The sequence below is a fragment of the Euleptes europaea genome, chromosome 16 (genome assembly GCF_029931775.1).
Source record: "Euleptes europaea isolate rEulEur1 chromosome 16, rEulEur1.hap1, whole genome shotgun sequence".
Lineage (NCBI taxonomy): Eukaryota > Metazoa > Chordata > Lepidosauria > Squamata > Sphaerodactylidae > Euleptes > Euleptes europaea.
Window position 1 is genome coordinate 28,689,600 of NC_079327.1, and position 13,123 is coordinate 28,702,722.

At 41.0% G+C, this 13,123-nt stretch overlaps 1 protein-coding gene across 2 annotated transcripts in view; it reads left to right on the forward strand.

Annotated features, from left to right (window-relative positions):
• SEPTIN10 (septin 10) overlaps positions 1–12,435 on the forward strand; it is a 49,328-nt gene extending 36,893 nt beyond the window's left edge. For both annotated transcript variants that reach the window (XM_056861837.1, XM_056861838.1), the window contains exons 9-11: positions 8,649–8,781; positions 10,360–10,550; positions 12,193–12,435. In XM_056861837.1, the coding sequence (XP_056717815.1) occupies positions 8,649–8,781; positions 10,360–10,550; positions 12,193–12,208 (340 nt within the window). In that variant the 3' untranslated portion in view covers positions 12,209–12,435. The remainder of the gene's footprint in view (positions 1–8,648; positions 8,782–10,359; positions 10,551–12,192) is intronic.
• Positions 12,436–13,123: the final 688 nt, after the last annotated feature.

A 13,123-nucleotide genomic window follows, 5' to 3' on the forward strand; every position in this document is an offset into this window, starting at 1 on the left:
ACTGTGCCTTAACCGTGCTCTCCATGTCTGTGTTGGAAAACTCTGGAATTGGTTTGGGTATGGCTTGGCCATGCTGAAAATTGTTTTGCTTTGAAGCGAAGCAAATCTTCCTACCAGGGGAGAATGGAAGTCTTGTGTTGCCTGTACAACGGCGTTTCTTCATAAGAGAAGCTGGCAGTGGCCTTGTTCTTGCCCTAGACTAGTTTGTAGCTATCTCTTCATCAGATAATGGTGAACTAGATTCCAGTTCATCACATTTCTGTGGTTCTAACTAGGCAGACATTTATATAATGGGGTAGTCAAAGGGCCAGGAAATACAGGACTGGACATAATTATGTAAAATTCTAATGTAATCAAGAAAAGTACAGATACCACTCACGGTAGCAGTAATTAGCGATAATGTGATCTCTCTAGGTTTGTTAATATCTGGCTAACACCTGCAAAGAATGAGCAATCCCATCTCCTTGGGAGATGGTATCAGACTTTATGATGAATTCCAGTTTAGCTGTTTTATGCTGAAGAAAGGGTGATTTTGTTAGATTAAGCAACCATGTTTCCTGAGGGATTGAAACATTTCCTCCCATTGGTTTCTGGATATTGCTATTTTTTTTAGGAGATTTATGTTGGTTTATTCTTGTGTATGGGAAGTAAGCTCATTGTTCTGTGTAGAGCACACAAGGCATTATTGACATACAATGGCCTGTATCACATTGGATGATGAGCCCTGGGTAGTGTGTTTGATGTTAATAGTATTGTCTGAGTGGTTGTGGGGACAATTCGCATTTGGCTTTCCTGCAAGGTCTGGTCCCTCAGTTTGTGTCTCTGCTATTATTATTTTATTCGATGGTCCGCTGTTGTTGGCAAGATGCTGTTTTTGAATTGGGAGTCTGTAAGCAAGGAACCCTGTGGCGCAGAGTGGTAAGCCGCAGAACTGCAGTCGAAGCTCTGCTCACGACCTGAGTTTGATCCCAACAGAAGTCAGTTTCAGGTAGCTGGTTCAAGGTTGACTCAGCCTTCCATCCTTCTGAGGTCGGTAAAATGAGTACCCAGCTTGCTGGGGATAAAGGGAAGATGACTGGGGAAGGCAATGGCAAACCACCCCATAAGCATAGTCTGCCTAGTAAATGTCGGGATGTGATGTCACCCCATGGGTCAGGAATGACCCGGTTCTTGCCCAGGGGACCTTTACCTTTTTTAAGCAAGGAAAGGCCAACCATTCAAGGCTTTTGAGACAGAAGTTCCATTATCCAGGATGGGCCGTAGACCACTGGCAATATGATGAACAGTTCTGATCCGGGAGCTGTGTCTGGCAAACTGCCAACAGAAATGCAATTTCTGATTACCAATCATGCTTTGTCTTTTTTCCCCATTTAGACGTGTGGGTTTTGTATTCCCAAGAATGATGGTAACTCCTTACGGTGTGATTCACTATCCAATGAACTGGAATGGTTACACTTGTAACATAGTGCTTAGCCGTTGACAGTGAGCTGTGTTGTGTGCTCACGGTGGTAACTAAAAGTGTATAAATGAATGTAGTGGTAAATGTGATGTGTGTAAATGAATGTAGTGGAGTAAGTAAATGTAGTGGTGACCTTTTGATATAAGAAGGTGCTTATGGGTCCATTATGTGGTAGTACAGTAGTGTCCAGTCAGTGGAACTTGTTTGGTTGACTGGTCTGGTCTCAGGTTTGTGCTGGAGTGGAAATTAAGTCCTGGTGGAATCTTTCAAAAGCTTCATTCCCATGTGCATGATTTTAACCTCCAGACGGTTCCTTTTTAAAGTCAGATTTTTGGGGAAATCTTCAGTCATCGCTGTGGATGGCCCTGGTGTGTGCATTTGCTTACCCACGCGGAGGTGATGCCTTCACTGTTAGATAAAGGGCTATTAGGAAGTGTGTTCTGTAGCGATATCTGTTAAATAACCCAAAATGGGTTTGGTTTTAGATGCGAGCTTCTATCGTTTGAAAAGTTGTATGTTCAGCGGAGCACAATGTGGATATGATTAAAATCTTAGGATTCATTTAAAAGACCTAACGTGTCCAATGCCGATAGGGAAAGGGTGGCTGACTTGATAGTGTTTATGACAACTGCTTAGGGTAACTATATAGTAATTGGGGGTCAGCGTGGTGTAGTTAAAAGTGGCGGACTCTGATATGGAGAACCAAGTTTGATTCCCCACTCCTCCACATGAGCGGCGGACACTAATTTGGTGAACTGGATTTGTTTCCCCACCCCTACACATGAAGCCAGCTGGGTGTCCTTGGGCTAGTCACAGCTCTGTTAGAGCTCTCTCAGCCTCACCTACCTCACAGGGTGTCTGTTGTGGGGAAGGGAAGGTGATTGTAAGCCAGTTTCAGTCTCCCTTAAGTGGTAGAGAAAGTCGGCATATAAAAACAAACTCTTCTTCTTCTTCTAATTGCTTGAAAAGAGAGAAAACCTAAAGCAACTGCCCCAGCCTTCAAGTTAAAATGGTTAAAAAATCAGCAGCTGCCTTTTTGTGCTGTGCAGTTGCTGGTCACAGCCATTTGGGCTCCAGCAAGTTTGCTGAATAGCTTTAATTTCTGTTGAACAGACAATATAGCCACCCCCTGCTCATTCCACAGATCTGGTTATCATTTATTTAGAAGTGGACTTGGAAAACCCTAAAAGTATAGTGGGGTTTATTTCTGTAAATGAAGTGCAGTATGAAGTAGTTCTCTGGTGCCTTCTTTTTTGTGTTAGCTTTCCATATGTGGGCAGTAATTTAGGAAATAGTGTGGGTGGAGTATATCACACATTCTGTCATTCACTGGCTAAATGGCCTTAGGTGGGACTAGGCTTGTTTCCTAATTCACTTCAAAATAAGACAGCGTCACTATTAAGGTTTGCATCCATTTGGAATGAGTTCTTGTGCACATGTAAGAAATTGCTCAGGAGAAGAGGCAGCAATTAGTCAGGGCTACTTTCAGCATAGGATTCAGTTGCCAAGACAGCTTTTGTGGATGTTTCCCTGAAGCAGTTTTATGAATTGGGTATGTAATTATGTTTGCATAATTGTATAATGTTTGCACAGGAAATCTGTAGTATTACATTGTGTTGAGAGACAAAAGTACAAGTTGTTATCCAGGTTTCCTGATCTAAAGCTGAGTTTCTGTTTTTTATCTGATTTTTTATCTGATTTCCGTATTCTTTTCAAATATCTGTGGCCTAATCCTAACCCTCCCACAATTGAGTTTAAAATTTTAATTACCATTACCCATTTGATGGGTTGCTTTGTTCTTATTTTTGGACATCATTTTTTTCAGTGCTTAATCAGTATTTTTACTTAGGTTGGATTCAGAGTTGGAATAGTTTATATACTTGTTCTTGTAAAAAAACAATTCAGGTAGGAACAAGATTTAATTGTGATTATATCTTGAGTATTTAAAATGCCGATTATTACATAGAAAGTAGTTGAGGCATAATCCAGGAGCACCCAATGATGCCAAAATATTGCAAATTCATGTTTGTTCACACATTGTATAACAAATATTTATTTTGTTGCTGAAAATAAGTATAAAAAAGGGGCAGTTATCCATAATAAGTATAATTATAAAATGACATTTTGGGAAGGGATTGAAAAGCTTCATCTTCCAAAGCATATCATAAAATGGGAGGTAAGAGAGGAGAAATCCTACCCTTCTGCTTGCCTAGTCAGATGCTCCCGTGCCTTTTTGAGATATTTATCATATTTTTGTCCTGTCCTGTGCTTAAGGGTTCAAAGTGTACACTGTCTCTCACTTCTATCCTCACAACAGTCCTATGAGGTACACATCATTGGTATGTACTAAACCACAAACCAAAAAGTTAAAGATGAAATATGTGGGTTTTTTTAATAGTATTACATTTCTGTAGGGAATTAATTTGAACTGGGGAAATTTCTGTAGGGAATTAATTTGAACTGGGGAAATCGTAAATGTCAGTACTTGAATAGCACCAAGCATCCCATATCAGTAGCGAGTAAGAATAATATTAAATTGGGCTCTTTGAGCAGTAGCAGAACTTGATGAATTTACACCTTTGTTTTTAGGGTCCCAGTACAAAAACCTTATACAGATAGCCCAAAGACGGCTCATAGAGGAAGGTAGGTAATTTTATAGTGTAGTCTGGACAAATTTGGTGTCTGGTAATGGATATTTTAATTCTGTTTTTTAAGAACTGACTGGGTTTCCGTGACCTAATAATGCCATGATTCCAGCACCAGTTCTGAGCTTAAATCACCCTAAACAAAAGCTAAAAGACTTCGCTGTGTATTGACCTTGCACATATCAGTTAATCTGATAGTCAACCCTTCCTTTTTAATTGATGATCTTCCACAGTACTTGAGATGCCTACTGCATCAAAGCAACCTTTAGCAGTCCTGTCAATACAGAGCAGCTGGCAGTGAGTCCAACTTCCAGATCGATAGATGACAATCCGAGAGAAAGCTTCCATTTGGGGAGGAAGCTGTAGTCCCGCAACCTGTTCGGTAGCCAGAGGGTGAAGAAGCTGTAACTGATTTCATGATCTTTCTCTAGGAGGGGTAAAATAAGTTGATGAGCATGGAGACTGATCACTCTTGATGTGGAGAAAGGACATGACCATGGGTGAATTAAGAAAGCCAAACTGTAACACTACATTATACTGAGCGTTGTGGCACAGAAGAATTGGTAGCTTCTTAATAGCAGAGTTGCTTTTGTTTTTAGCTGCTGAAAATGTTTTCCAAATGAAAAGACACCTTTCCTGTTTGACACTGCCCTGAGTGGAAGACTGGGAACAGTGCCAGCGTCTGCCTTTGTATTTACTGCAGCGAGACTGAAATCCTCTTTCAACGTTTCAACTTTTTAGGGTCAGCAAATTCATTGTTTGCTTGGTTCAGAAGTGCTTCCCAAACTAGAAACCGACTTTGCCCTGGTGGCAGCTGAGCGAGCATTTTAAAACGGTCAATGTGCCAGAAAGGAAGGGCACCTCTAACAATCTGAGAGGAAGCTTTAACACTCTGCCCTTAAGATCAGACAAAAGGATACAAATTGGGATGTAGATAAGAATATTAGAAAGCCCGGCAAATTACAAAATGATGGCTTCAATACAGAAGGGCATCAACTCCAAAGTCTTTGAGCTATCACTGTAATTCTCAGAAAACTCGGTCAGCCTTCTAGTGAGGTTATAGCTAAGGCTGTTCAGATGAAGTAGCCAGTCAGGTGGTCTCCAAATGCACGAATATTAAATAGAATTTATGTTAGTATGAGCTGCATTCATCATTCTCATGGAACTGGACGTGTTCTGGCACGCTTTTGGACAAGTTGTGTTCCTTAATACCCCTGCAAGCCTATCACAGTTTAAATGTCAAGTCATTATTAAGGATTAAAATGCTAAGCTAGGGGGTTACCACACATTGTATTTCCAGCGATGTATTAAGAGTTTGAAAATGTTATTAAAAACATCGCTTTAAAAGGGTTTTTGGATACCACGGCTTATAAATGGTTGGAAGACGTCTTCACAGCTAAAGGGGCCAAACAAAGTGTGAACAGTATTTTTTATAACATTTTCAAACTCAATACATCGCTGGGAATACAAGTGCAGTAACAACCCTAGAGGAACTTCCTTCCAAGTAGGTGCTTGCAGGATCAAGGGCTCTGACTGTAATCACATGATACCCATGCAGTGTGCTTGGTCTACCAAATCTGATTCTCCCTCCCTTTATTATGCAAGTTGCATAAACACACAACTGATACTACGTGTGTATATTTATATGCTCTTCAAGAATCGTAACTGACTTGTATGTAGGGTTGCAACGTTACGCACCTTGCTATTTGATCCTATTTTCAGTTTGTGTATTGCCAAACTTGATGCTGCGTTTTGGCTTGTGTAGTTTATGCACTCTTATGTATTAGCTGTTGCAACCCTACATACAAGTCAGTTACGATTCTTGAAGAGCATATAAATACGTAGTGTACCCTATTTTGTTTTGTTTTTTAAATTAAAAATACACAGTACAATTGTGGCTTGAGATACCATTCATTTATTGCTGCATGTATGTATATTGCTTGCGTAGCTTCCATTTAGTCATCAGTGCTATTTTTTTGTTCACAACTGCATCCTGAGAAAGGAGAGCAGCTGATGGAGCCAGGGCTGTGGGCCACAGCACACTCTCCTGACAAAGAGCAGGGATGAGTGCTGGTTCCGACAGCAGACAGAGCATGGAGCAGCTTCCCAGCCCTAGCTGAAGACATCATCGGCTGGTGCCAGGAGAGCAGCAAACAATACTAAGCAAACTTGTGTATCACCCAGAGCGAGCCAGGAGAGGACTAACTAGGACCACTTGGGGCAGGAAATGCAATCAGCCCAGGCCAGAACCAGGTGGCTGGGAAGATAGACAAGTGGGGGGGTATGATTAGTCCAGACGGGAAGGAGAGGGTGGAGCCAGGCTGGGAAGGGCAGTAAAAGGAAGAGATCTTCCACAGCACCTGAGATGCCTGCTGCATCAAAGCAACCTTTAGCAGTCCTGTCAATACAGGAGGTAAAAAAGTGAAGCACTGAGCCTGAGGAAGGACTGAGTGATCCTCGGGAAAGAATGGAAAGACCAGTGGTGACTCAGCCTGGGTCCTCCCTGCCCATTTCTGACGCCTGAAGGAAGACCTGACTCTTAGGGCACGATGGCGGGCTAGGGCCAAGTTTGTGGACGAAGGCGCTTACAATAGTAAAAGTTGAGTACTTGGTTCCTCTGCTCGTATTGTGTTCCGGTGATCAGTGTACCAACTGGCTGAATCCTGTATAATTCGTCATATGGTGAAATGTGTGAAGAGACTTCCTTGATAAAAGATTTAGATCCTTGGTAGTACTAAATAGTAAGGGTTAGATCAGAAGGCGTCTTCTCCTCATGAAAGCCTGTCTTGTGCGTTGTGCTAAAAGTATTGGTCAAGAAAGCTAAAACCAACTAAAACCAAATTCTGCATGGTGCTCCTCACTTCTAACCTAGACAGCTTCTTCAAAAGGATATCTTGGTTAATGAATCTCTTGGCAGCTTTGGATACCTGGAGAATCAACATGGATGTAGCTTACCAGTGAAGACCATCAAGTCAGGGCAACCAAGGATATTTCTATCCAAAATCCACATCTGCATCCAGATTGAAACATATCTAGATAATCCACCTCCCAAGACACCGCCTAAGGCTGCATAGCTATCAGTCACTTGACCATCTTACCCAAGAATGGAATGTTGGCCACAGGGCAGTAATTATTAGGTCATTCAGGTCCAGGGACACGTTTTTCGAGAGGGGTCTGACCTCCATGCCTTTTGAAGTAGTCATAACACCACCCTTCCTCAAAGAGATGTTTATTACTTCCCAGACTCACTCGGCTCAGCACACCTAGATAGTATCAGCTGTGGAGGCAAAGATAAAGGCTGGATGTGACTGGCTGCGTGCTTCTAAGCAGGCCTCGCCAAGTGAAAGTCACCCATACATCTAGGACTAGCCTGTGCCCCAGTAGCCTCTTGAGATGGAATGAACCAACTGTGGCATCTAGGTGGTGGCAGATGTGGGCAATTTTATCCACAAAATGCATTGAAAAAAGAATCATGGCAATCCTGTATGTTTTCTGAGCTTATATGTAGCCTGAAGTGGAAATCCCCGCGCAACCTGCAAAAGCTCCCATGGACAGCATTATGTGAAGAGCTTTATGGAGCCACCTATGTATAACAAATGTTTTAAGATAATAACTTTTCAAATATTTTAGGTATAGCAATGGTTAGAGGGAATTCAGAGTTTCAGTATACCAATAGAGAATGAAAGCCAGCATGGTATAATGGTTAAAGTGTCAGACTTTGTGTGTTCAGTGCCGTCAAGTCGCTTCCGACTCATGGTGACCCTATGAATCAATGTCCTCCAAAATGTCCTATCTTTGACAGCCTTGCTCAGATCTTGCAAACTGAGGGGTGTGTTGAATTAGGATCTGGGAAACCCAGGTTCGAATCCCCACTCTGCCACGGAAACTTGCTGGGTGACCTTGGGCTAGTCACACACTCTCAGCATCGCCCCTGGCAAGTATTTGGATGGGAGACCCCCAAGAAATACCAGAGGCATAATGCGGAGGCAGTCAATGACAAACCATCTCTTAATGTCTCTTGCCTTGAAAATCCTATGGAGCCACCCGCCATAAGTCCGCTGTGACTTGATGGCAAAATAAAAATAGGGAGCAGTAAAGAAATTGGAACAAGTTTCTTGATTCCTATTACTGATGACTTTTGAGAAGGTAAAGTGCACCATGTGCATCATGTGCTGCAATATGCACATTATTTCTGATCACTTACAGTCCTTGCATAGTTATGTCATGAACAGATATGAAGCTCCCTTATACCGCCAAACTATTAATCTTATCGAGGTCGCTATCAGCTACTCTGACTAGCAGCTGCTCTCCAGGGTCTCAGGCAGAGCCCTTTCACATAGCCTACTGTTTGATCCTTTTAACTGGCGATTGAACTTGCAACCCGAAGTTGTTACGGGTGACAGAACATCTCAGCTGAAGCTTTTTCAAAGACCTTAAAATTAAAATCTGCAAAAGCTGGTATATGAGTGTAATGTGACAGGAGCTGTTTGCTATTGCCCCCCTTTATCATACGATAAAGGTTGTTTACATTTTATGGCCTCTAGCCTACAGGAAACTTATGAAGCTAAGCGGCACGAATTTCTCGGGGAATTGCAGCGAAAAGAAGAAGAGATGAGGCAGACATTTGTGCAGAGGGTCAAAGAGAAGGAAGCGTTGCTGAAAGAAGCTGAGCGAGAGGTAAGCGTGCTTCCTTTCGTGCTCTCTTTGGGTTTATTGGGGACAGATTCAATAATATTTATTTAACAGTAAAAATTTCAAAGAATAATCTTGCAGGGGGTGTAAAGATCAGCATACACAGCTGGCACTGTGGGAGCAATGCTAAGCAGGCCTATGCTGAAGTAAATCCAATTTTATTCAGTGGAACTTACTCCTGAGAAAGTGTTCTTACGGCCAAAAGGGTTCTTAGGGCCAACTATATTTGCTGTTTCTTCTGCTGGAGAGAGAAGCTGTGTTTTAGGTAGTAGCTGCAGCCACTCACTTTTGGCTAACAAAGATTCATGTGATTGACAGAGAGCACTTCAGTTAATAGTTTCATTAAAACATTGATTTCCTTACCACAGTGCTGTCAGAAATCTGTCCACCTTTTCTTCTATGCCATTTGCTGTGGTGGGAAACTGTAACCCTTGCACTTGGCACTTCAACTTGGTATTGTAGCACGTAGGAAATTTTTTTCCAATGATGCAACATCTTTCTTGCTATTTTCTGTGAAAATACAAAGCAAAAGAAATGGATAGGTGCATCTGTTTAATTCCGAAAAAGTTTCCCTGAAATCAGCAGGCTCTTGTTTGGTTCACGAGGATGAGATTTTTTCATATTTTTAAAGGCCCCATAGCATTTTGTTGTGGAATAGGTTATAGTTAACAGTACAAACCTGTACGTCCTGATGAATGAAGTCAAGGTTTGACAGAAGATCTAACAAGAACTTCCCTTATCTGGCTGTAAATTGTTGACCCACCGTCACGGTTTCATTCGCAAGGAAAAATAGATTGATGGGGACCAGAAATCTTTTAGAGCATTGCCATCTTTCCCATTTACCAAAGAATGGGAGGTTTATTAGAGGGCTTTAAGAGGGGAGTGGACATATTCATGGAGGAGAGGGGTATTCATGGCTATTAGTTAGAATGGATAGTAGTCATGCTGCATACCTATTCTCTCTAGTATCAGAGGAGCATGCCTATTATTTTGGGTGCGGTGGAACACAGGCAGGATGGTGCTGCTGCAGTCTTCTTGTTTGTGGCTTCCTAGAGGCACCCGGTTGGCCATTGTGTGAACAGACTGCTGGACTTGATGGGCCTTGTTCTGATCCAGCAGGGCCTTTCTTATGTTCTTATGTTATGGGATATTCCTTACATATATTCCCTCTCTTAGAGAATAGGTCTATTGGTGGCTACTAGCCACGGTAAGTAAAGAGGACCTCCATATACACCTGCAGCACACCTCTGACTACCAGGGCAAGGGCTTGGTCTCTGTGTGAGGCAATATGCTGGGCTTAATGGACCACTGGTATGATCCAGCAGGGTTCTTCTTATGGTCTTATATAAGGCTTAATAAAAATTCAATTCTGTTTGCCATAACATCCATTTAAGGCATGAGGCTTATGAAAAGGTTATGCTACACTTTTGTGTGAACATCAATAATTTATGAATTCAGTACAGAAATATTTGGAAATTAGTCTTTATAGTTTCCCCAAGTGAATTCAATGATACACTACCACCTTGTGGCAGAATTGAAATTGTTTTGCACTACTTTTAATAGCTGCAGGTGAAGTTTGAACACCTGAAACGGCTTCACCAAGAAGAGAGGATGAAAGTGGAAGAGAAAAGAAAGCTCCTGGAAGAAGAAATTATGGCATTCCATAAAAGAAAAGCTGCCTCAGACATACTGCAAGGGCAGGCACTTGTCTCTACACCCACTGTTACTTTAAAAAAAGATAAGGATCGCAAGAAGTAAGTAGTCTAGTCCATATGGTTTTGGATTTAATAGTAAAAACCTCTTTTCAATTCAGACCAACCTTTTTCGGCAGTATTAACATGCAGGGTAAGTTTGATTGACAGTCATTCTGTTTTGAATTGTTTGAGATAATCTTGTTATTTTCAAGTGCTTTTTATGAGAACTCTCTTTTATTTTTCCCCCCCTTAAGGGATCAAGGTTTTCGACTTGAGCTCCTGTGTTTTGATGTGAGAGATCAGGAAGTTGTGAATATACAGGAAGCAAGAGAGAGAGAGAAGTTAGAAAGGGAAAGACTCACTCACAGGGAATACAACAAATAGTATTTGGAAGCAATGTACAAATGTTACGTGGTTAGGGTACGTTAGTCTTCAAAGATGCAGAAAACAGAATTGATCCTGAACTAATGATGTCTTTAACGCTTGTCGATTTTGCAGCTTTTTTTCATTCCTAGTAACGTTACTGAAGTTTACAGCAGAGTTCTTCATTTTCTAGTCATGGCAGAAAATACTGCAGATCTGTGAACAACCTTGTGATTTGTGTAATGGGATGTGGAACCTGTTGAGCTCCCTGGGTTGGATCCACCCAACTTTTTCTGCTGGTGAAAATGGGAAGATGGTAGTTTCCCCCCCCCCCAACCACCAACAAGGCTAATGTGGGAATCATAGAACCTGCATGGGTTAAAGACTAGTAGATGGGGGCTGGAGTGAGGAGGAGAATTTGGTGACACTGAGTGAAAAAGCCGGCTGGATCAGCCCACAGTTCTCCTCAAAATCCCATTAATGATTAAGGAATAAATTGTCTGTCAGGCTCAAGACAAAACTCAGTTATATTGAAGCCTCTGTGGAGGTTATATATGCCTTATGCGCCTGAAACACAGTTCCTAACAACTTAAAAAGGAAATAGAAAGTTGTAATATGGAGTTGGTTATAAACCTTGTACACACAGCCAATGACTAACTGGAAAAATAAGATTTCTGTTGTTGATTAAAATAGTTTAGAGGGTGTCAACTAACATCGTAAAGAGAGAATAAACAGTTTCTTCAGAACACTGAATTTTATTTGTACAATACTGGAATGAAAAATTCAATGATGCAACCTTTTTTTATGTTCCATGTTGTAAACTGACATTTTTGTTGGTTTTGCATTACAAATTGTTTTTTAAAACTACATAGAGTATAATTTATACAACTATAGAGTTGCTACTTACTATGGCTAAAATGTATGTGAAAGTGAGTATATTTCCAAGAATGCCCTCAATTATGGGTGGGGAGAAGGTGATGGCGTATATCAGAATGGATTCAGATCAGGAGAATGGTATGCTGTACAGCCCTCTTCCACTTCAGAATGGATTGCTTTTCTCACGTGGAAAGCTAGCTCATTATACCATAGGTAAAACTAAAACCGTGTGAAATTGAATTTTGGATTGGTGGGGATGCATTCAAACGTGTAAACCCTACCTGCAGTCTGAAGTGGTACAGCCTTTATGAACTCTGTCTCATATTTATGAACGTTTGAGTCAGCAGGCTTTTATCAAAGTAAAATGGATTTCTTGAAGACCAAAACCCCTGTACTCTAAACAGCTTTTCTTTCACAGAGAAAAGAACAACTAATACGCTTTTTTTTCCTGTGTGTATTTCAGCTCTGGCTTTATGTGAAGCTGAAGTTACAAGAAGAACTTGCTCGGCGCGATCTATGAGAACTTGGATTTCCCCCCCTTTTTCATAATACAGGCTAACTTGAAAACTGACCACTGCTTAACAAAGGAAAAATATATTAAACTGTGTAATCAATAATCCATATTATAGGTTGACGTTGCATTAATTATATTTAAATGGACTTTTTTAGAGCAGCTATTGATGTGCACTTAAGATTGTACTCCTGGCCAAGTTGCCATGCACTTCAAGTGCAGTGCCAGAGATCATGGTGCCATTGAGCATGTTCATTCCACTTATGAATGCTGTAGTACAGAAGTATTCAGTGAACATATATTGTAATGGTTTTGAAGAACCCTTTGGAATATGTTTACTATACACCATTTAATGTTACCTTTGAAGCATTTACTGAATTGTATGAAATATGTAAACCTGTTTAAATAACCACTTACTTTTTTCCCCCTGACAGTACTTTTATATAAATGCACTTTCTAGTTTTGTGATAATGCTAAGCTTTCTAATTAAAATGGATCATGGTTACCTTCAGTGCCGCAATATTCATGCAAGTGTAGCTGTCACTCGAAACTGCATATTGATAGCCAGGGTCTTCTGCTTGAGCAGTTTTTCGTTGTATGTTGCCCATAAAATGGAGATTGGGAATTAAAAAGCAATGCCCAGTTTTAATGAGTGCCCTGACAATTTAAATTCACTTTTAATGTCATACATAAAATTCCCTGGGTTCAGGCCTCCTTCCAGTTTTATGACTTTGCTGACTAAAACCAAATTGTTGGCTTTAAAATAACTGAAAACAGACTCAAATACTGCACTCCTATCTACATTTACTGGGGAGTGTTTTGATCTCAGTGGGACTTGCTTTTGAGTAACCTTGCACAGAATTGCAATGTAAATGTAACCATA